The 24,649-nt window shown below is 42.1% G+C and overlaps 1 protein-coding gene across 12 annotated transcripts in view; it reads left to right on the top strand.

Moving 5' to 3' along the window:
* The window catches only part of PIEZO2 (piezo type mechanosensitive ion channel component 2), a 418,970-nt gene that overhangs the window by 294,929 nt on the left and 99,392 nt on the right, over positions 1 to 24,649 (top strand). For 11 of the 12 annotated variants that reach the window (XR_011420922.1, XR_011420921.1, XM_023647471.2 and 8 more), the window contains exons 8-16: positions 3,617 to 3,779; positions 6,666 to 6,785; positions 9,802 to 9,840; positions 10,804 to 10,942; positions 13,857 to 14,005; positions 17,414 to 17,644; positions 21,078 to 21,201; positions 21,918 to 22,210; positions 23,607 to 23,755. Coding sequence is in view for 10 of the 12 variants with exons in the window: in XM_023647471.2 (XP_023503239.1) it covers positions 3,617 to 3,779; positions 6,666 to 6,785; positions 9,802 to 9,840; positions 10,804 to 10,942; positions 13,857 to 14,005; positions 17,414 to 17,644; positions 21,078 to 21,201; positions 21,918 to 22,210; positions 23,607 to 23,755 (1,407 nt within the window). In the remaining 2 variants the exon portion in view is untranslated. The remainder of the gene's footprint in view (positions 1 to 3,616; positions 3,780 to 6,665; positions 6,786 to 9,801; positions 9,841 to 10,803; positions 10,943 to 13,856; positions 14,006 to 17,413; positions 17,645 to 21,077; positions 21,202 to 21,917; positions 22,211 to 23,606; positions 23,756 to 24,649) is intronic. The other variant, XM_070220589.1, reaches the window with a different exon arrangement.

The following is a 24,649-nucleotide window of genomic DNA, read 5'->3' as shown; positions in this document are numbered from 1 at the left end:
CTGGTGACCTGGGTGACTGCTGCAGTAATTTGGGATGGTTGAGTGTTCCTAAGAGGAATACAGTGATATGTATATATTATTGGATGCAGTTGGGGGTGGGGCTGGAGTTGTCCTGTGAGATGTGAAGCCCTGCCGGCCCTTGGTTTGCACTGCCAAGGAGTGGACACAGCTTACCTGGTACCTACACCCCTAATCCTTGATTTGGCAACCCCAGAAAAGTCACAACCTCCTGGAAAGAACCCTGGTAAACAATGAGTAGCAAGACCAAAGGAACTGAGATTTTATGGTGAACCCTAGAGAGTCCAGTGTAGCTTGAATTCAGTGTCTGGGAGAAAGAAGAGGAGCCCAGCTTGTTAAAGGCCTGGAGGATGCTTTGCTTGGACTTGGGGTGATGACCCAGGCGGTAGGCGAATAGGAAATAGGAAGAGGAAGGTGACATGCTGAGCCTGAGTTTCCTGAAGGTGACTCTAGCAAAGGTCACAGTCCAGGGGCGAGAGAAACTAGAGACTGCCCTTTACATTGTAATTGTCCAGGAAGAGAAGTTGAGGACCTGTTCTGTGGACAGTGACGTTGGCCATGAAATAGAAAGTAGAGCAAGACAGCCAGGTACCAAAGCAGAAGCGTGTGCTCCAAGGGTCTCGACTGGGAACTGACCATCACTTGAGGACCTGTCTTCAGCCATCCTCTAAGAAATAGAAGAGTTTTTGAGATCTTAAGCATTTATCATAAGATCTTCTGAAAAATGTTCTTTCTTTGTCCACATACTTAGACTTCCTGCCCACTCCCAATTCTATTAGATTTCATAAGGAATTGAACATTCAGAGACAGTGAGCCACCTACCAAATGCACCTATGTCCACTATCCATAGAACTGGGCCTCGGGTCCAAGATAAACAAAAGATGTTCCAAATACGTAGAAGAGAAAGTTTTATCTTTCTGGTTCTAAATAAGTGATAAATGGAAATGCACTACTCCGTTAGTTGTGTCGCCTGTACTTCTCAGGCAAACAGATGTTTCTAGGGAAAGGTGTAAGGTAGTCATTTTTAAGGGCTTTTAATGACTCATAAAATTTAATTTAAATTTAATTTTTATTCCAGTTATTTTGAGTGCTAGACTAGGACCACTGTAAAGACACTAGCAGTTATGTGGGAATCTTTAAAACAGAATGAAGTTTACAAATATCCAATAGTGCATAAATAACAAAATAGAGTTTTTGCTCTCCTTGTACCCAATTTCTGACCCTTTCTTCCCAGCCCAACCTCACAACCTGGCACTCTCTCACCAATCCTTCAGGATTTCTCTTTCCTCTTATTTACTTATCTACCCTTTTTGGACCGTCCCAACATGCAGCATTCTTCTTCGTAACTACACTGTCCAGCACAAATCCCAAACACCCACAGACAGAAAGGTTTTCCGTAACAGCTTGCTCTCACCAAACTGACACATCACATCATTATGCTGGATGGAGAGTGGGTTCCTGGAGGGCAGGTGCTATGAGATCACTTTTCCGTGTGTTATCAATATTGAGAAACAATCCTGGATTATGGGAGATCCACAATAAAAAGTTAAGTAAATTGAATAATAGTTGGATATTACATAGTACCTTAGATTGTAGTGCCAAAAAGGCTGTGAAACTTCAAGTACAAACTTTCCATCTTACATAGGAATTTTTTCTATGGTATCCAGCTTCTTAAAAAAAGGAGAGAGGGAAGTCTTAGGTCTGACAATATTTGCGTATCCCTGTTAGGAAAAAATTCCCTGCCATTACAACAATCCGCCGTTCTGTAGCTTCTGCCCTTGTTTGTTAGTCCAGACACTGGTTAGCACAAAACGCGGGACCGAGTCCTCAGTGTTCTGGTGGAGATGTGCGAAATCAGTGGGGAATAAGCTGTGATCTCAAGGATAAGGTGTGGAGTGTCGATGCCACACAGTCTGTTAGGAGGCACACAGTTCAGTTTACAGACAGCTGCAGAAGTTACCACTAACCTTCTGATGAGGCAAAACAGGTATTTTTAAGCTGACGATTGATGAGTTTATTTCTAGCCAATGTGCCAGGCATCGGTGAGAAAAAGGAGGACTTGGGAGCGGAAACCTTCTGCTCAGATCCATCCAAAGACACCCGGCTCGTCTGATTCTAAATCTAAAAGCTTTCCGTCCATGTTCTTTATACAAGAAATTTGCATTTCAGTCTAGGACTGCAAAATAAAACAATGTTCAGAATGTCCCACCCTTCTAAGGGGGATGTAACTCTTTTGTTATCAGGAAGTTTTTCTCTCTAACGCTAACTACAAAAAAATCTGCCTGGACCCAGAAGGAAAGACCCATATGTAGTAAGAGCAAGTTCTAGTGTAATGTTTTTTTCCTGATAAAATTGAAGAAAGTCTCATTTCTATTTCACTTACTTTAACATCTGTGCTCAGCAGTTCACCAGTAGTCTACTTGCCTTCTGATGGGAAACAGTGCTAGGCCTGAGAGGTTTACGAGGGAGGCCGTGTCTTCTTGGAAAGCCTCATAACTGAATGAAGCCCGTAACTGCAAATTAAAGGAAGTTCACACAAAGATGGGAACAATAGAAAGATATGCGATGCCTTAACATGTAAAAGTTGTATTCACTTAGTAGATTCCTTTCTTAGAAAAAATCCATATAAAAGTGAATTTCAGTGAATCGTATTTTACGCAATTTCCCATTATATAATCAGATACAGAAATCAACATAAAAAAACCATTTCAGAATTTAACAAGTCTCATAAATTATATTTCAAAGTAAATAATCAATTGTAAGGCTCTGAAAAAATTAAATTGTCTATAAATAAAATTGGACAGCAATATATCTTACAGAAACTCTAGTTTACAATATCTGGCTTTTATGGCTGAATTGTAGAACTGTGTCCAGTTTCAATATTTGCCCAATAATATCAACACTAACTGAATATCTAATGTTAAATCCTGCCGGAAACAAAACATGTACTTATTTGGCTGGACTTAGTAACACATTACTACATAACTCACATTTTGATAATGAAGGGTTTTAATAGGACTGATTGACAATTAAAACATAATTTTCTGTCTTTCTTTCTTTTATTTTTTTGTTTTTGCTGAAGAAGATTCACCCTGAGTTAACATCTGTGCCAATCTTCCTCTATTTTTTAGTATGTGGGCCACCAGCACAGCATGGCCATTAACAGTGGTGTAGGTCTGCACCCTGGAACCAAACCCTGGCTGCAGAAGTGGAGCACACTGAACTTAACCACTAGGCCACCGGGGCCGGCCCAAAACATAATTTTCTAAAAGGTGTGCAAAGATTTAGTATTAGCTAGATTTTTGAGCCAATGTAAAAGATCATCTGGCTAGTGTTGACATCAGTTTTATACACACACACACACACACACACATATATATAATTTAAGGATATATATATTATATATGTATTATATATATACATACATATATTATTTAGAGATGCAGCTATATATACGGAAAAGTAATGAAATACCTAGGATAGGATGAATTAACCAGGACTAGCTCATGAATGCAATAAAAACAAGATGTTTTTATTTTGTGTTAGAGACACAGATCTTTGTTGCATCTTTTTAATATTTTTCTTTGTTTTTAAACAGGTTGTTTGGTATCAAATCAGTCATTCAAACAGACTGTTCCAGCACGTGGAAGATCATAGCGAACCCAGACCTGTCCTGGTATCACCACGCCAACCCCATCCTCCTGCTGGTGATGTACTACACGCTGGCCACTCTCATCCGCATCTGGCTACAGGAGCCGCTTGTAAGGATAAAGATTTTCACAATCTTGTCTGCAAAGTAACCTGGAAACTCCAGGTGAAATCGTTCACTCTTATTAACTGCTGACTAACTAGTACTATAGTCCAAAACAACTGTAGTATCCTGGTTATGGTGTTCTGATTCTGCAGAGACTGAGTGAATACAAATAGTATCAGAACAAAGACTAGCTTCCCTTGGGAAGACCCCACGTGCCACAAAGAATGGTAGGTGGGCAGGAGAACGGAGACTCACTTTGCTGATCACTTCGTAGGTGGCGGGCCATATGCTAGGCTGCTGACGCACCCTGTCTCATTCAGTCCCCTGCATAACTCTGAAGAGGAGGTGTAGTACCCATCTCAGAGACGAGGACATTGAGGTTACAGAAGTAAACTGGTCTGAAGTCACACCCTTCTGGAACGGTAGAAATCAGATCAAACCCGTGTTTGACAACAAAGCCAGGGCCTCAGGAACTACACACCCTCTTATCCTGGTGACTGGAGTTTGCCAAAGCTTCTCAGACCTCTGACTTCTGATGATGCGATAGGGCCCTCCCAGCTCTCAGGGGTGCCTATAGCCCCCTGAATATCCCACTGCGAGGCAGGGGGTGAGGACATCTCCTCAGGCACATGCGAGGACTGGTTTCTTTCCCTTGGGAATATTAAGAAGGACATGGCACTTTTGAGCTCAGGACCAGAGAGGGTGTGTGACTTCTCTCTTTTCCCTTTCAGTGATAGAAAACCTCAGTCCACGTTGTTTCCTCCTCTAAAGGACTGTAAGAAGCTCCGTTGTAAGGTAGCTTATTGGCATGTGAGGGAGGCAAGTAATGTACACAAAGGTTGTTATACCATCCGTCATCCGCCAGTGGAGGAGCCCAAGCTAGAAGCCAACTCTAATGAGCACGCTGGGTTGAGGTCTCTGGGATCCCATCATGCCTTCTCCTGCGTCACTTCTAGCCTGGGCCCTGGTGCAATTGTATACTTTTCCTTTTCTGTCTTCACACCCACAAACTATATCCACACATTCAGTCAGTCGGTCAGTCAGCAAACGTTTGTTGAAGGCCAAACGTCTCAGACACTAACCTAGGGGCTGGGGATAGAGCATTGACACAATAGGCAAGGCCCCCACTCAGAGGAGCTGTACATTCTTCAGAGAAAAAGCATCCGAAAGATGTAAGCAGGATCTGAATCCAAGTCAGATAGTACGGTGAAACTGGGTAAGATGCATGTCTCTGCCCGTCCCTGGTGGAAGTGCCACTTGCAGAAGGGGCTCTGTCTGTCCCCCTCCTGTGCGAACCCTCCTGCCCATTGCGCGGACAGGCCCGGTGATGAGGGCCACAGAGGCCATCCTCATCACAGGGTTCTCCTATATCGCCTGTCTTTTGGGCCCACTGATGGCAGTTGCATAAAACAAAAATGCCCTATGGGGTCACACAGAATCCAAATCATCTTGTGTTACATTTTCTCCAATTCTCTTCCAAACTTTGAATGTGTCAGTAAAATCCTTTAAAATTTTTATTGTGTTCTCTTCCTCCACAAACACACATAGAGATATGTATATACAGACAAATAAAAATGTGTGCAAAGGAAGTTAAAATGTATGATGAGAACTATTTCTGAACAATGTCTTCCCAGCGATGGAAATTGCTTTGAGGCGCCCTGGGCAGTAAGTGTTCCACGTGCCCTGAGCTTTCTCTGTGATGTCTCGGGCGGTGTGCGGACCGGGAGGAGCTTGTGTCCGCATGCGCTCATGCTGTCATGAGGGGCGAAGGCTGTGATAGCCCGCAGGCTCAGGAGGCACACAGCTGCCTTGGCCAAGGGCCGTCTGGGGACAAAGGGAGGTGGAGCGCTGGGAAGACATCGAAGTTGGAGGCAGCACAGTCAGTAGCAGGGCTACAGATCACTGCGTCCGAGGTGGGTGCGGAGAACAGGCCCAAGTCATCCACGAGTCAGGTGGTCTGCATTTTAAATGGCTGGAACGCAGGACTTTCTCACTGAGGCAATGATGGAAGACAGCTGGCTGATTATATCATAGTTCCAGATGCCCAGGCATATTTCATGAAAAGTGTCTGCCAGCAAATATCAGTTCTGAGGTAAAAAATACAAGTTTGAGAAACAGAGAGGGAGAGCAGCAGGCATCAAGAGTTAAGTGTAATATGTGGGCTCCCACCTGGCGAGTATGAATTCCCACCCGGGGCGTCAGGGTGCTCCCCATGGGTGCTCTACGCTGGCCCACCAGAACCCAGGAGCTGGGCAGTACGCTAAGTCCCCTCCCTCGCTCCAATATCGCTGGTGCATTAATGCCCTTTTACTGGGCTGTCATTGCTGGGAAACCATAGGAGGTCCACCCAGGTGCCTTCTGCTCCTTATCCTGTCTCCCAAGACCAGTCGTCTGATTGAGGCCAGTGTCTCATTAGGCAAGGCAACAGTTTTGTGCATTAGATATTTTCCTGCTTAATAGTGTGTGTAAGCTCTGGAGGATTCTGCCTCTAATGAATTTCTTCTTAATTAAAGATTGCCCGTGGCTGGCTTACACAGTAACTGTGCACTTTCGGAAAGCTCTTCCTCTAAGAACCATTTGCACAACTTCTTTCCAGGGCAGTGGAGAACACATGTTGAGAAGCAGCGGATATTTACCATTAGAGCATATTCCTGTAATTTACGGGGCTTAGTAGGAGTCAGGAAACATTTAATATTGATGTGCTGAGCATTTACAGGCAGCATTTTTGTCATCTTTTTAAAGTGTCTTGATAAAAGCCCATATATTTTATACATTAACTTTAAAAACTAATCATATTGAGGCAAAGATGAAAGCTTTCTCCAGGGGTCACTCAGGCCACTGAGGGAACTGCTCTGGGAAGTAAAGCTGGTCCTGTGGTTATTCTGTGTCTCAGGTGCAGGATGAGAGGACCAAGGAAGAGGACAGAGCCCTGGCTTGTAGCCCCATCCAAATAACGGCCGAGAGGAGGCGGAGCCTGTGGTACGCGACCCATTACCCAACTGACGAGAGAAAAGTAAGCCACGAAGAAAGGAATTTTCATCTCCTAATTTATTTTGCTATTTTTATATTATATTGCTGAATATGAGTCATGTAGTATCATGTGCAAAGTCAGATTGTGCATAGTTTATAGAAATGGTTTGGTTTTGAACTCTTAGTACCAGAGTGCTCTCTTCAGAGAGGGGAGCCCAGTGCTTCTGAAGGAAATACTGTGGTTCCATTCTACCCTACCATTTTACATTCCAGTGCTTTCTGCTGAAATCTTAATCCGAAAAAGAAAGAGTGTTCTCAATTTTTAAAAGTAATTTTGTATTTAAAACAAACAAGAAATACCAAAGCGATCTGTTAGCCCTGGGTGGTGAAGTCTCAGTGTTGAAATACATTGCAGACAATCATTTCACTCTTTTATTAACTCAAGGAACCACTTAGAGAGGTCAGAACTGTCCATATGAATATGATTAAGTGTCTCTTACTACTTTGAACAACAATACGAATTGACAAGGAGATGTAAGTGAGTTACAATTGGGCAATTCATATAACCTTCTGATCTTTTACTGATCATTTTGAATTCAACTCAGTCAGGCTATATTAACTTATTTAAAGGGCTTATTTGCAATATTGTAAAGACAAATACTCTTATGATTCTTGGATGGGGTCAGCATCTTGCTCTTCAGCATGTTAGAGAACTGAGGGGTAGACTATCTGATTTATTTGGTGGCAGGTGAGTTTCTCTGGGACACATAGTCTTATCCTAGGCATGACTGTCCTGTATGGAGAGAGGGTGACACAGTAAATGAGCTGGCTTAGGGATGACAGCATGTGGAGCTCATGTGGTGCCCTAAGAGGGCCGAGGATTCCCTGGGGCCCTTTCTCTCTCTCATTACACCATGTTTCAGATTATGCTGCCCATTTCACTGCATGGTCGATATCAACAGAGGGTAGCACAGCAATTTTCAAAGTGAGGCCTTAGAACTCTCAGGATTTCTGAGGCCCTTACATGGAGCCACAAGCTCAATCTATTTTTGTATTAATATTTAAAATATTTACCTTTTTCTCTGTGCTAAAGTTTGCTGCTATGGCACGAAAGCACAAACCCCCATGGGTGTGGCCGTGCCCTTGATGGCTATGCACTCACAGAAGGCAAAGCAGACAGGATGGTTCCACTGAAGAATATCCTTGATAAACCAGAAATGGCTATTAATTTTCTTAAATCTCAACCTTGGAGCACAAGTCTTTAATATTCTGTGTGACAAAATGGGAAGTCTGCATCAAGTGTCACCTACTGAAGAATGACGATCATCGTGATGGACAGCACTTGAGTGATGGTTCTAAGTGTGAGCTGAACTAGCTGTTTCCACTACACACCAGATTTATTTGAAAGGACAGCTGATGGACAAATTATAATTATTCCAGTGTGGGTATTTGGCAGACAATTACTGGAAAATAAATGAAGTGAGGTCGTCGCTTCAGGACATAGGCATTTGTTGCCACTGATAAAATTTGAACTTTTTTTTCCTTCCCCAAAGCCCCAGTGCATAATTGTACATCCTAGTCGTAAGTCCTTCTAGTTCTTCTATGTGGGACGCCAGCACAGCATGGCTTGATGAGCGGTACTAGGTCTGCACCCAGGATCTGAACAGGCAAACCCCAGGTCACTGAAGCAGAGTGCACGAACTTAACCACTATGCCACCTGGCCAGCCCCGAAATTTGAACTTTTGTGTGAAAATTAGAATACTGGAAAACTTGCATCCACCACTGAGAGCTTGAAAACGTCCCAATACTTAAAGACTTTTCTGATGAGATCAGTGGTGATATTAAGAAATATACTTTTTAAATATTATACAATGAAATGTGGCAATATTTGGCAGAGCTGTATAACTCACTGAAGCAAATCACCAACACATGATACTACCATGCGTGGGTGAAGCTTCCAGTCAAGGTACAGGATGCATCAGTGGGTTTTACTGTAAGTGTGAAAAGTTCAGTGAGACGGTTTCAGTGTCCACATTGCGACTAACCTTTGAGTTACCACACTTGCTGAGTGTGGTGTAGTATCAAAGAAGACTATCCACGATTATCTGGATCGACTCAAGAAATACTCCTTCCTTCTCCACCTGCGTAGCTCGGTGAAGCCAGATTTTCTTCACGTGCCTCAACCAAAACAACATATCGCAACAGACTGAATGCAGAAACAGATATGAGAACCAGCTGTCTTCTTTTAAGCCAGATGTTTAAAAGATGTGCAAAAGTGTAAAACAACACCACTTTTTTCAGTTTGTTTTTTTAAATATAGCTATTTGGATAAAATTATTTGTGTTAACATGTAATGCTTTTTAATTTTTAGTAAATTAATAAAAAAAATTTAAATGCTTCAATTTTAAATTCTAGTATGGTAAATATTGATAGACAGAACCCACATAAATAAATCTCTTTGGGACACTCAGTGATTTTTAAGAATGTAAATGAGTCCCGATCCAAAAAAGTTGGAGAACAGTTGGCACAGCAAATGTTTACTGATTGAGGGGAGTCCAAACCACCTGGCACCAATGTAGTTAAAAAGCAGAGTCACAGCATAATTATTTTCTTGTACAACATGCAAATCTTAAAATAATCTCAAACCACACTACAAATCAATTTTTCTTTATTATGAAACCTCTATTTCCTGAAAAGTAAATACTTTCATATTTCTGCAGATGTCTTGAAGGGTTCTAGGAGTGTAAAACTAAGCAGCTTATTCTATGAGAACAAAACATGTGGAAACATAATCACCTTTTGTGTCATGTAGTACATGGCTGCTAAGATTTGCTGTTCTAATGAAAAGTTAACATGAGAAGCTGGAAAACAATTATAATAAACAGCAACGTCCAGTTCAATTATTTGTCATTTTACATTTTGCATGGCAGTTTTAACATACTAGCATCCATCTAGTTTAGGAGAATGCGTATGTGTATAGTGAAAATTTATAGATACATGTAAAGGTTCCAGTGCTTTCTGCTTGCATATTAACACTGTCCTGCTTTGCTTTTTGCAGCTTCTATCCATGACTCAAGATGACTACAAACCATCTGATGTTAGTATATCCTTAGAATTTTATCATTTATGCTCGTGTAAGTGATGTAAAAGTGACAGAATGGAATTAGCTCCTTTGAGTGTATTTTAATGATCTATAAAATTGCCACGAGTTTTCAAATAACTTTTTTTGCAGAAATTATATCTGGTTTATTGCTGTTAAAACACTGACTCATATAATATGAGCTCGTGTAATCCTGCAAAATGTATTTAAACTTTTAAAAAGCCATGTTAGAGGGTTTTTTGAAAGCACTTGGCCTAGCAGATAGGCCTGTTACAGAGTTTGAATAGGAAGTCTTGCGTGTCCATCGACACACACACACACACCTATATGTGCACGTGTGTATGCTTGTATGTATATGTACACCTCAGAAATTGTAAAACCGAAGAGACAGGGGGGAAAAAACAAGACGTTGCCCTCAGTGTATGAAGCGCTGCAGTAAGGGAATTGCAAGCTGGCAGCATCAGGCAGAGATCCTCAGAGGAGGTGCGAGCTAACCTAAGACTTTGGTTAGTTCTGGGTGGAGCTGCACTAGCTGTGGGACAGGACAGGGAGGGGGCAGCAGTGCTCCCAGCCAGGGTCCCAGGGTCCGGGAAAGGTCTGGAGTTCTGTGTAGCTGGAGGGATGGCCGGGAGGAGGACATCCCTGAGGCTGAGGCTGAAGAGGCCATCACACCAGATCTGAAGGCTCAGTCAGCCTCTTATGGGGCTCACGCTGAGAAGAGAGGCTGCGTTGCATGGTGTTCAGCAGAGGTGGATTGGGACCGCTCTGGGGAGAACAGATTTGGAGAGGGAATGTACGTGATTCATCTTGCTAAAGTGGATGGTTGACTGAGTTGCTCAGCTTCACTGTTTCTTCCCTGCTGAGTTCCGCTTACCTAGCGTGAGGGAGGGAGGCGGGATGTGCATGTTGCAAACCGCGGCTGCTGTCACAGGTGTGCCTTGCCCCGCACTCCCCCGGCAGGGTCTGCTGGTGACTGTGAACGGCAATCCTGTGGATTACCACACCATCCACCCCAGTCTTCCCATGGAGAACGGCCCCGCCAAAGCCGACCTGTACTCCACCCCGCAGTACCGGTGGGAGCCCTCCGACGACTCCTCGGGTAAGGAGCCCACTCCAGGGCACGGGGCGCACCCGGCCTTTCATTTCCTCTCATGCGTTTGCTGAGCATCTTTCTGTCTTTTGTTCATTGTTTATTGAATTTGGTTCTTTTTTCCTTTTTTTTCTAACAGAAGTGTTGTCTTCCACAGTCAGTATAATTAGGCTTATTTCCTTAAGTTCTGCCTATATTTTGCACCAATAAATTGTTTTGTGTATTCTATCCTTATATACAAAGTAAGCGGCATAATTGGGGTGAACTTTGAAAAATAAAAGGTAAAAACATTATTTTAAACATGTCAATTTATGTAGGAATAGTATTAAACCAACATGTGTATATGTGTTTTAGTCTTTCTATAATTTGATATTATAATCATGGTCAATAGTTTTGCTGGTTAATGGATGAATGTTTTCAGAAAGAGTTCTTTTTGTCTATTTAAAAAAAGAGAGGGTCAAAACTTGTACTAGACGTTTTTCCCTTTTCTCCCAGTGTCTTATGTTAAAGGAAAGCAGGCTTACTGGAGATGACAAATTGGTGGCTTGGGGTGGAGATGTGGCCCTCAGACTTGTTTTTTTTTTGGCCTATACGGTGTCTTCTTTAAAAAGTTAAATAGTAACCAACATTTAAAAAGCTGCAGCTCTGACCTAGAAGTGGAAATTTCTGGAATCCCTTGAAGAATGTGAGTATCTGGCACCACTAGCCCCCTGTTTCTGCAAGGCAGCAGTCAGCTCAGCCTGTGTGTCCTTGCTCCATCAGAGGCCACGCCAGTCACCATGCCATGAAGACAGAATTCGCTCAGTTTACTGTTGAGAGAAAAAGAGCAGAGTACATGCAGGTGGCAGCAAAGCGGCTGCAAAACCGTAGTGGGTTTCCTCTCTGTTTGTGTGGAACTGAAGCTTGTGTTGTTACACATATCCTGCCTTTAGGAAACAGCCAGCAGCTATTCCATCTGCTTTATTGGCACATTCAGCTTACTCTAATGCCCTTTTTCGTATAATTCTTTATCAGGCTTATCCTAATGTGCTGTTCTCCGTAGTTCTTTATCAGTGTGTCCTGCAATTGCCCCTGACAGTGCATCTACTCAGCAGTGCACATGCTTAACCACGTTTCCCAACGTTCCTCAGTGAGGTCAGACCAAGTTCAGCGCCCTCCTTCCCATCCTCCCAGCTACGCCAGCCCCAGATGGCAGCTGTGACGTCCGCAGAGCACCACACTCTACAGGGTCGTTGCCTGTTTCTGCTTCCGCCATGCATGTGTCTTAGTTTGCAACTCGGACTTAAAGGCAGGTTTTCTCTCACTGAGCATCTCAGGGAAATACAGTCTTTTCTAAAGTGTGGCTTCTGGAGCTTCCACGCTGGAATCACAAAGGGCGGCCCTGACAAGCAGCATTGTGACTTCCAAGGCTTGAGATGTTCAGGTCCCTGCCAGATAGCCTCTGTGTACACCCTGCTTACGTGGGAAGGAACGAATAGAATTGTGACTGCTGAGAAGGTGGACCCTAAAGGAAAACAAAAGCCGGAAAATTGCTTTTTATTTGAATCTATATATGCAAAAAATGTCACGACCAGAGAAGTTGCGTGCCCGTAACTGCAGAATCCATCGGATTCAATTTGTTCATCACTGAGTCTGATCCATGGGCTTCCCCATCTGAACCCCAGGCTTGTCCGACCCACACGCTGGAGGAGTGACGGCTTCTGCACGAGGAGTTGCTGCAGCCTCTCGTAGAGGCTGCCTTCCCAGCCTGCTTGGGGTGAAGCTCAGGGTCGCTGACTTTCCGGTAGTTTATACGTCCTCCTCATGGTGCTGAACAACTCCCTAAATGGGATGCACCCCATTTATGTGGCACCCATTTAATTTAAACAGGAAAGGCAGAAAGGGCATTTTACTTAGGTGTGTCACTAGTTACTTCATCTGTGCAGTCAAAGTAGCTTCCCTGAGCACTGCAGGAGGGTCCCTCCTGCACCCACGCCAGCACTTTCCTCGTGCTGGTCTCCGCTTCCTCTCAGCCCTCCGCACTTTCTCTCTCTTACTTCTACCTGATCTTTCCAACCTCGCTATGACTTTCCTGCCTCAGCATGACCTAAAGGGAAACCGTGGGACACGGAGCTCACTCTGGCAGAGTGGTTGGTTGGTTGGTTATCTGCACCTTCATTCTATCCATACTCTATATCCTCATTGTATAAGTTACCTATTACTGAGTGACAAATGTAGCAGCTTACCCCCAAACTTAGCAGCTTAAAACAACATTTAGTGTCACACAGGTTCTGGGGGCCAGGAATCGAGTGTGACTAGGCTGGGTTCCTCTGGCTCAAGGTCTCTCATGAGGTTGCAGTCAAGCTGCGGGCTGGGGCTGTGGTCTCATCTGAGGTCTTGCCGCTGGAGAATCTGCTTCCATACCCACTCACATGGCTATTCGCTGGCCTCCAGCTCTTGCTGACTGTTGGCCAGAGACATCAGTTCCTTGCCACGTGGGCCCCTCCACAGGGCAGTTTACAACATGGCAGCTGGCTTCTCTCAGAACGAGTGAAGAAAGGAGAGAAAGCGAAAGCCACTGTCTTTTTTTACTTAATCTTGGAAGTGATATTCCATCCCTTCTTAAATATTCTGTTTGTTAAAAGCCCATCAAAGGTCCTACCCACACTCAAGGAGAGAGGGTTTCACAAGGGCGTGAATACCAGATGGTGGGAATAATTGGAGACCATCTTAGAAACTTTCTTCCTAAGGTTTCTGAGTGCTGAGTTCCATTACACTTACGAGGCAGAACTTATCGATGCTGTTTGAATTCTTAGGGCTTTGTTAATTGGAAATAATCTCTGAAGTCTTAAGTAAAAGGCTATGCTAAAACCATTCAAGTATTGCACTGCTTGGGACATCTATATAAAATTCACATAGTTGCATAAAATATTTGTCCATCTAGAAAAGAAAGAGGAAGAAGAAGATGAGAAAGAAGAATTTGAAGAGGAAAGGAGCCATGAGGAGAAAAGAAGTGTTAAAGTTCACGCCATGGTCTCTGTGTTCCAGTTTATTATGAAACAAAGTTACATCTGTGCCCTTATTGCTATGATGGTATGTATGGGCGGCGGCAGCGTGTGCTGGAGAAATGGTGAATGGAGCTCCAGAGGCTCCAAGCTCCATCATCCTCTCATGGCCAACACAGATATCTTCATGTTCCCAACATCTTGGCAGAGAATGGTTGGTTATGTTAATTTTTCCTGGGATCTTTATGATATGGATTTCAAAATCCCGTCTTCTACTCTATTTAGCCTCCTTTTAAATCTCAATACATTTCTCTCAAATTGGCCTATCAAGTCAGACCGTCCCCTATTTTGCCAATTTAAAAGGCCGCTTTGGATAGTTTTTCTATGTGGTATTGAAGGTATTCAAGATTCACATAGACTGCTTTTATTTCTTTCAGATGGTGAGAGTTGTATTCACCTTATCTTAGATTTGAGGGAGACTTTATTCCATCTTAACTGCAATAAATTTTTACCAGTATGAACATCAAGCAATCAGAGCTCCCAAGAGCTTTTCCGATGTGAATGCTCGGTTTATGTATGTTTCTGCTCACCTCTCGGTACATCCTCCATCTGTAACATCGCAGCTTCAAAAATAGTCCTTGGGCCTATAGATAGACGATAAAAATTTTAATTGCTACCCTTCCTAAAAACAAATTTTCTTGGGAATTCTGATTTACTTTTTAGAAACCTAACACTTATTTAACACAAAACTCTTCCAAATTTTGTGGCCAATAGTGAGATACCATGGACACCTTTGATGATAAAAATGAAAATATTGTATAACTTTAGGGGAAACAATACCTAAACAAGATTTCCCCAGGTGCTCAGTCAAGATGCCTCCTAAATGAACCTGTGTGTAACTCACCTTCAGTTTCTAGTAAGGACTACTGCCAGATCTGAGAGAGAGTTGGGAAAGAGAAAGTTCCTTGAAATTAAAGATGGGTGATTTAGGGATTGCAAACTCTGTTCTCTAAATAATATTAATTCTGTGCTCTTTGGGTACTTTTGGACATTTTCTAGGTATCAACCTCTAATTTAAACTACAGCAAAACTCTGATTTTAAAATATCAAACATATTATAAATGCAATTTATAGTTTTGATTATGAACTCAAAAAATTATACACTTTTTCTCTCTCCTGCTCGCTCTTTCTTAAAATAAGCCAGACAAATTTTGACTTTTTTTGTAAAGAAGTAGAGCTTTAAGAAAAACTTTGAATACACATTTTGTTACTTAGGAAAAAATCTATTGTGAAAACAACATAAGTGAGTAGATCCTTCATGAAAGACGTGCCCCTGTCTGGTGCCACTTCTGTTGTTTTAATGGAGCCACAATATTAGTGTTTTAAAGCTGCCCGCCTTCCATGGATGCACCCTCCCTGCAGCAGACTTGAATCCCAGACAGAAAGAGAAGTCCTGAGGAGCCAAGTCTGGGAGAGTGATGAGTGTATTTATGCAAAAGGACAAAGTGCTAAACTGTCAGACAGTCCGGAAACTGAACATCGGAAGCAACATAATGCAGAGCTGGCTTCCCAGCCCCGCAGCTGAAGGCGTGGGTGACATAGGCACTAAAAAAGAAAGAAGGTTTTATAAAATCCTCATAAGTTTTCTCCCTCCTCCACCCTCACCCTCCCAAACAAGAATTGTGTGCAGGGGAAAAAAACCTGGAATTATAATCTCTGGGAGGATTATTTTCCTGGGTCTCACACACACAAAATGGCAGTCCTGTGTGCATTTCATTCTGGGATAAATGCGTTAAATATGTTATTTAGTGCAAATACATTAAATGGTACCTAATCTTTGCTAACCACTATTTCCAAGAAATAATATTTTCATGAAAATAATTCAGCTTGATAATAGTTGTCAGTCACTAACAATTTTAATAGAAGCAATTTTAATTTCCAGTTTGTACTTACCATGTTTTAATCAACAGTTTTAAATAATTCGCCACTTAAAAAGCTAGCTGTGCTTTGGGACAAATTTGCAAATTGCTGAGAGTAAATATTTGTTACCTGTTGACTTCATTTATCTTATCTACTTAGCAAAAGCAAAACAGACTTGTAAAATATTTCAAACTTGACAACTAATTCTTGATGATTTATGATATTTAGGAATATGGTTGATTTCAGTTAGCCCCAAACATATTTAAAAAGTGTTTTTAAAGGTCTTTTCAAAAAAATTTGGTATCAGAGATTATGGTAAGAGATGATAGATTTCCTGAAGCTAATAATATTCATGAACCTAATTTACAGATGGTTCTGGTAGCTGCCCTTTGAGGTACCTTTCTGATTCTTTGGAAGTTTAATGAGAATGGAAAAAGATGTATTGTTTGTTCCAAGGGTTCAATGGCTCTTTAGGCCTAGCCCTTACAGGACAGAAGTATTACCGAACAAAGGGCACAATCTGCTCGCTGCAGGACAAAAGCCAATCATCAAGGGGCAAGATGCTGGCAGAGAAAGGGCATTTTATTACAGCTTGCTAGCAAGAGGGAAGATGGCCGACTAATGTCCAAAAGAACCATCTTAAGGAGGGCACAGAATCTTGAAGCAGTGATGTAGGCCAATGACTTACAGGGGAGGGGGATAGGAATGTTGAACCAGGAGTCGCCACACCAGACCTTTCAGTTGTCATTGATGATGGCTATCAGCATAGACTCTCTGTTTGTGGGTCATCACATTCCTAATGAACTCAAAAGAAGAAAGTTATCATCTTATTGCAGCTGGGAGGTACATGCACAAGAAGTGGTCATAAAATCTACAAAGCAGGTGCATCTCCTGGAGGGTACATATCCAGCTGGGATAGTTAGGCAGAGGTCATTCAAAGTTACAGTATGGTCTCTTTTCTACAATATGGCTTCCCTTATGTCAACCTTGTGTTGAGCTGGTTTCAGAAGCTGAAGCTACCCTTTAAATTAACTTGGCTTTATTGTTTGGGGTGACCCACAGCTACCTTGTGTGAATTTTCCAATTTCTATCATGTGTGTCTTCTGGGATAGTCGACTGAGAGTGGTCTCTGCAGCCCAGCTGGTCTGCCTGGCCTAGTGCTTCCCGCAGCCTCCACTCCTGAGCTCAGCCAGGGCCCACACGCACTCCACGCTGCATTGCTGACTTCAGGCTAGTTTGGGAAAAGAAGGGAGAAAGCACTTATGGTCGCTTTTAACCCTGCAAAGTAGGGTAGAGATGAGGCATAGAACTTGGAATGAAGACCCCCTTGCCTTAGGCTCTGTTCCCCTAGGAGCTTCAAAAGCAATGTGATTCTCAGCAGAATCAGTCTTTCTCTTCTATTCCCTCCCTATGCCTCAGGTTGGGATCTCTCTCCGTGATTTCACCACAAGTCTCTCCTCTCTCTAGTTTGACCCTAGTTTGAATATCATTGACTTTTTCCTTTTAGATAACTTACTAGAGCGGGGACAATACGTTGAATTGACGCTGATTGTTTTTCTCTCCCTCTCTCCCTGAGGCTTGGAGCATCACCTATCACAGCTGGTTGACCTTCGTGCTGTTGATTTGGTCGTGCACTCTTTGGATGATTCGCAACAGGAGAAAATATGCCATGATCAGCTCTCCTTTCATGGTTGTTTATGGAAATCTACTGCTGATATTACAGTATATATGGAGTTTTGAACTTCCTGAAATTAAAAAGGTCCCAGGATTTTTAGAAAAGAAAGAGCCAGGAGAACTTGCCTCAAAGGTAAGTGAACAGGGAAACAAGGAAACAAAACCACGTGATCATAATAATCATCTCTAAGCAAAAACTTACACAGATAGCTTCCAAATATTCACTGCTTCACAGAAATGAATAGATATGAAACTATAAGAAATCATTTATATTGCTTAGAGATCTCTATAATTTAAACACGAACAAATATTACACCATGCTTTTAGATTTTATTTTAAAATGACCATGCTTTCCACTCAATTATAGTCTAAGTTATATTTTAGCATAAATTACAGTACAGCGGACGTGGAGGAATAGGTGAACACAGCGTCAAATACGTCAAGGGGGGAGAGGACTTTCTGGGATAGGTAGCAGTTTGCAAAACAGGCCAAACACATTGCTGCTGCAGAGAATCATTGATTATTAATGAAAACATTTTTTTCTCCACTTATGTCCTAAAGAAAATTTTAGCAGCAAAAATTAAGTATGACCCTTGCTTTTGTTTCTTCTACTGACTTTATGATATGCTTTCATCTGTAGTTAGAAAGTTCCTCATCTTTCACTGCTCATTTATTTTCATGGTCCATTTTAATAGTTACTATTTCAGAAGATGAGGTGCTCCAACTTTTCTGTCTGTTTTGTGAACAGAATGGCAGACTCTAAGCACACGTTCTCTTTGTGTCGATGGCTTTGTGTTAAGACAGTAAAAGCAACATCATGCGTAAATACTGAATGAGCCTTGAAAATCTTTCTCCTCTGTGCAGAGAGGAAATTTAGTATCTCTGAAAGAGACATTCATTTACGTCACATGAAAGCCACCTTTCTTGGGAGCAACCCCCTTTTTTACAGGTTACCAGACACCCATTTGCAAGGGAATCAGGTGTAAGTGGGGGTGCTGAACAGACTTGACCAAGGGCTGGTCCCTATAGCAGGTTTTTGGTGAAGGCTCTTGGGGTAAAGGAGAAAGTCCTAACAGACAAGTGCTAATGACAGAAATTAGATCATCATCCCCTGTGTTCATAGACCAGGGCAACTTCATTCACTCATTTATTCACTCATTTGTACAAAACTCCCATGCCTACCCCACTCCCAAACCTTACTCCGTGCTGAAGTCCCACATGAGACTCTCACTCGCAAGTCACCTTTATCTGACGCTCTTCCTTTTCATTCTCTCCCTCGTCTTTTCTCTTAAACACACACACAAGACTGGTAAGTTGGTCTTGTTTATGAGAGAAGTCAGAATCTTATCCTTTGACTGTGTAAATCCATTACAAACTGGCTCAGCATATCAGTGAGATATCTAAAAATGCATGCCAGCTAGCTAGTTGAATTCCCATTCCTGTCTCATTCAAAATTAAGAGCTCTTTGCGGGGAGGGGCCATTTGGGGGGAAATAAATTTATTAATTGTAGAAAGAAAAGAACAGTATTATTCTGGGGAAACTAGAGTCTGCACTTAAATTTTAATATATGCAAGAGTGCAAAAAAAGAAAAAAAGCGAGGGTTTGTTAGATGATAACAACAGACCTGCAGGATCATAGCATCTCTATCACAGTAACATTCGTCACAGCACGTGATTAAACACACACTGCAGAGTACTGCATGGCTCACTGTGATGGAAATGGGAGGAAGAAAGCGTGGGGCCTGGGTCCTCAAAGTTCAGAACCCTCTGGTGGGGCCAGACTGAACTACTTTGCAACATTCTTCATCCCCTGGAGCATCTCCTTCCCGGCTCCATCAGACCACATCAACTGCACTCTTCCAAACCTGGCTTTTGACTCTCCCTCGCCTGGGAAGGATGGCTGCTGTGCCCCCAGGGATTCCTCGGCTCTCTACATAGGCGTTAGAGATACACGTTTCTTTCCCAAATGGCAGCTATAGTTCAATTTGCTGTGACTTCCAGAAGTTTAATGCCAGGTTTTCAGAAGTGTAGACACTCTGGTTCTTATTTCCTTAGGTCCTAAGCATGTTTACCAGGACTTATTGGCACCGGTTTATGTTGAAGGTAAATGATAAGTGAATATTTACGGATAGTTAAATGGGCAATTATTCAAAGTGAAAATGACCCATTCATTGCTTATTTATTCAATGCCTATTTATTTTTTCATTTCTTTGGCAAATGTTTATTAAAATCCTATTATAAACCACAATGAGATACCACTTCACACCCACTAGGATGGCTAGAATAAAAAAACAGATAATAACAAGTATTAATGAGGAAGTAGAGAATTTGGAACTGTCATACACTGCTGGTGGGAATGTAAAATGGTGCAGCCACTTTCAAAAACAGTCGGTTCCTCAAAATGTTAGACATAGAATTACTTAAGAGCCAGCAATTCCACTCCTAGGTATATATATCCCAGAGAACTGAAGACCTGTGTCCACACAAAAACTTGTGCATGAATCCTCATAACAATGTTCTGTACACAAAAGAATAGTAACAACCTAAATGCCCATCACCTGATGAATGGATACATAAAATGTTGTCTGTCCATCCACTGGAGTATTATTTGGTAATAAAAAGGAAAGAAGTACATGCTACAACATGGATAACCTTTGAGAACATTATGCTAACTAAAAGAAGCCACTTATGAAAGAATGCTATGTAATTCCATTTATATAAAATGTCCAGATTAGACAATCTGTAGGGACAGAAAGTACATCAGTGGTTGGCTAGAGCTGAGTGGGGACAACAGGGGGTGACTGCTATGGGGCTTCTTTTTTGGGTGATGAAAATATTCTAAAATCAATCGCAGTGGTATTTACACAACTCTATAAATATACTAAAATCCATTGAATTGTACACTAAATGGGTAGATTGTATGGCATATGAATTATATCTCAATGAAGCTGGTATGAAAAACTACCGAGTGCCGGGTGCCATCTTCCCTGGAGAACAGAGCTCCCCGAAATCATAAGCTTTTTTTCCCCAGTCCTCAGGAAAATGTTAATATACAAATGTGGGCACTTAGAACAATTCTTCCTTCAGCTTTGGGAGATGAATGCAATATTAAGGGGTCCTATTTTCTGGGACGAAATGTTCTTTTTCCCATCTGTGGAATTCTTCAAAATAAGGAACATTGCAGAGGCAATGAGTGTTAGAGAAGAAGTATGTCTTCCCCTCCAGCTATGTTGATGTCACCGTCAGAGCAGGAAATGAAGGACTAGCACCTTGAGAGAGACCAATTGCCAAAACTGATTTCCGGCCCAGATGGAAGTAGTTTGGCCTTTCCACTGCCTCCTCCCCTGGGCCTCGCAGGGTCCCCACGTGTGCTCGTGTCCTCAGGAAACAGGGTTTAAAGCCAGTGACTTTCAGTTGAAATCCAGTGGGTGCCTGACTCTGTCTCAAATGGGAAGGTTTGTTTATTGTGCTCCCACTGAAATGTGGAGCAAATCTTCTATTTGTTGAAATGTGTTTACACTTCAAATGGCAGCTTAATTCTTGTTTTGCAAATTCTCTGCTTTCAGATACTTTTCACCATTACTTTTTGGCTACTGCTGAGGCAGCACCTCACAGAGCAGAAAGCTCTTCGGGAAAAGGAAGCTCTTTTATCTGAGGTCAAAATTGGGAGTCAGGAAAATGAAGAAAAAGGTAAATTAGTGTAAACAGTGTGTGACTGGAGGTTTTTGTGCTCAGCAAAATTATGGGGAAAAAGCCCCCAAAATACATCAGAAAGTCTCTATGCTTCAGACTAGATGGAAGACAAACATTAACTGGGAGTGACAGATAACAGCATTATAGTGCACAAGATTGGTAGTACACAAGATTTAGAGCGGTAAGTAACAGTATTACGGGACACAAGGTTTAGCGCACATGTGGGGGTTCAAAGGAGCTTTTGAAAGTGTGTCATTTGATTCTCACAGAAGTGATTCCCACTTAAGAGAAGAAGAAACTGAGGCTCAGAGAAGTTAAATGACTCTTCAAGGTCACACTTTTAGAGCAACAAAGCAACCAGAATTTGAAACCAATATAGTAGTTTTGATTTGTGTTATTGCTGCCTGTTTATTTTTCTATATCCTGCAGTACTTAAAGTTATCATTGGATGTTGGAAATGAAATAAGTGTTATAAGAAGATTAGTATAAAATATTACCAAATTTATTTCTTTTAAACTATATTTTAGGAAGGTTATAAAAGCTGACTATGGTTAGTTATAAATGCTGCTTGTTTACTAGAAGAGTCTAAAATTATTCAAATCATGTAGTGACATATAAAATGCATGCTCTGTGTCCCACCTGCAATACCTGGTCACTTGTGGCTCTGGTCAGGGAACGAGCTCAGTACAACAGCACAGTTTTCTGTTTTGAAGCTGATGAGCAAGATATACAGGTGGAAGGAGAGGCGGAAGAGAAGGAGGAAGGAGAGGAAGCAAAGCGAGAGAAGCAGGAGATAAAGAAGGAAGAGGAAGAGGAAGAGGAAGTGGAGGAAGGTGACGATCAGGACATCATGACGGTGCTGGGCAATCTGGTGGTGGCCATGTTCATTAAGTACTGGATCTACGTCTGTGGAGGGATGTTCTTCTTCGTCAGCTTCGAGGGTAAAATTGTGATGTACAAAATCATCTACATGGTGCTGTTTCTATTCTGTGTGGCCTTGTATCAGGTAGGTAAACGATTGTCCTCGATCTTTTTATCCTCACACCTGGCCCAGGAGTCTATGTGGGCTTCCTTTGATGAGAGGCTGAGTTACTATAATCCCATGAACGTACCAGATAAAGTGATTGATGCAGTTCAGACATCCCGTATTCAGAACCCTAGAATGGGAAATGACTATCTCCAGCTTGTTCGTTACTTTGAAATTGTAGGTTCTGAAAAAGTCAGAAAAGCGCCTGGCCCTGTGACCAAGTGGTTAAAGTTCCGTGTGCTCCAACTCAGTGGCCTGCGTTCTCGGGTTCAGATCCTGGGCACGGACATACTCCAGTCACCAGCCATGCTGTGGCAGTGTCCCACATACAAAAAAATAGAGGAAGATGGGCACAGATGTTAGCTCAGGGCTACTCTTCCTCAAGCCAAAAAGGAGGAAGGTGGGCAATGGATGTTAGCTCAGGGTGAATCTTCCTCAGCAAAAAGAAGAAGAAAGTCAAAAAAATTTCATAAGTTTTCCAAAAGTTCTTGATAAAAAAAGACACCCGTAAAATTAGATTAATTTTTGAGTAGTGATTTAAGAACAGTGGCTGGATAATCTAAAATACTGGATGACACCTAGTTCCCTCGTATTTCAGACTGTGGAATCAGAAAACTGTGTGTGTGTACGTATATATGTATAATGCATCAACTGCTATAATTAGAATTTTTATAACAGATTATAGTAAAGTGAGTTAGCCTCTCCACAGATTCAGTTTTAACTGGTGATAGAAGTTTTAACCCACAATAGAAACAAGGACGACAGTGAAATATTTGTGCAGCCACCAACAGCACAAATGAACCACCCCAGTGAACGAGAGCATGAGGAGAGAAAAATGTCTCAACATTTTGAAAGCTTTGAAAAATTCAAGGTAGATGTCCTCTTGAATATCCGCAGGCGCATAGTAAAGAGAGAGGTCTCCTCTCTGTGGTGGTTTCGCATTTTTATTCACATGGCACCACTTTGAATTTCAACCTGGGGCAGTTTCTCCCAGCAGTAACCCAAGGACAGCAGCCTCCACCATGCTATTCCTTGAATGCCGTCTACTGACTAGATATCGTGCAGAGAGCCTTATAAAGATTATCATTTCATCCTCTTAACAACTCTCAAAGTAGGCGCTTAATGGAGGAGGAAACAAGCTCCGTAGGGTCCAGCGACTTGCCCAAAGACACAGTTAGCAACTTCTGGTAGACGTGGGATCCTGGTCCAGATCCATCCAACTGTGTGAGGAGCAGAGCCTCAAACACTAAAAATGAAACAGACTTTATTTTCAAGTATTTTCAAATGTCATCACCTGTCTTAGTTAAATAAACTAGATATTTTTGTGTTTTTCTGTAACTGATTTTTCTCTTGTTTTTCAATGTCTGATTCACAGGTGCACTATGAATGGTGGAGGCGAATTCTAAAATATTTTTGGATGTCAGTGGTTATTTATACTATGCTGGTGCTCATCTTTATATACACATATCAGTTTGAAAACTTCCCAGGCCTATGGCAAAATATGACTGGATTAAAAAGAGAAAAGTAAGTAATTTTGGTGTACGATGGGGTGTGAAAGAGACGCCAGGATGGAGATTTGAATGCATGTTGTTCAAAACATGTTTATGGAAGATTTTATGGAAGATTAAAAAGTCAGAAAAGTGCCTGGCCTCGATCTTTTTATCCTCACACCTGGCCCAGGAGTCTATGTGGGCTTCCTTTGATGAGAGGCTGAGTTACTATAATCCCATGAACGTACGGAATGAACGGAAGATTTTAGTAAAACACGATATCATCAATGTCTGTCGACCCTTGAGAACAGCATTCGTGTCTTAGTCATTTTGTGTTCTCTCTGCCTAGCCCTGAGATTGGCACAGAGTAGGTACTCAATGAGTATTGACCAAAAAGTGAATTTTCAGCCCCATTTTAATGGAATAACTTTTTAATGTTAGTTTCATGTGAAACACACCTGCCTAGTATTTGGCCATTCACCCTTTCTGTGTTCCAAACCAGAGCTCACTTCAGTCCATCAGAGTTCGTGGACTCACGATACAGCAGCAGCCTCTCCTCGTTCATGCAGCTGGTGCTCAGAGGCTGAGGAGGAGGTGGTGCCGTAGACGTTTCTGCCGGTGTTCCTAGAGGAGTGATGATGAAATGACGTTTCCTGTGCATGTGACTGAGAGTAGTCTATCTTTTTCTCATTTGCTTCTGTAAACATCTGAAATTAGTTTAGAAATCCAACCAGAATTGGGCATAGAGCTGAATATACTGAGGTGGCTAAGAGAAAAGCTTAAAAAGAAAGGATTGCCATGTAGCTGGACTAACACGTTCAACAAATATTTATTAGATGTCTCGCCTGTGCCGAACACTGGCTGGGCCTGGAGACATAACAGGAAGCAAGTCAGCAGAGCCCAAGCCCTGTGGAGTCTATATTCTAGT

The sequence above is a fragment of the Equus caballus genome, chromosome 8, assembly GCF_041296265.1.
Source record: "Equus caballus isolate H_3958 breed thoroughbred chromosome 8, TB-T2T, whole genome shotgun sequence".
NCBI classification, from domain to species: domain Eukaryota; kingdom Metazoa; phylum Chordata; class Mammalia; order Perissodactyla; family Equidae; genus Equus; species Equus caballus.
The sequence above is the reverse complement of the archived record's forward strand: the minus strand, read 5'-3'. Positions and strand labels throughout refer to the sequence as shown.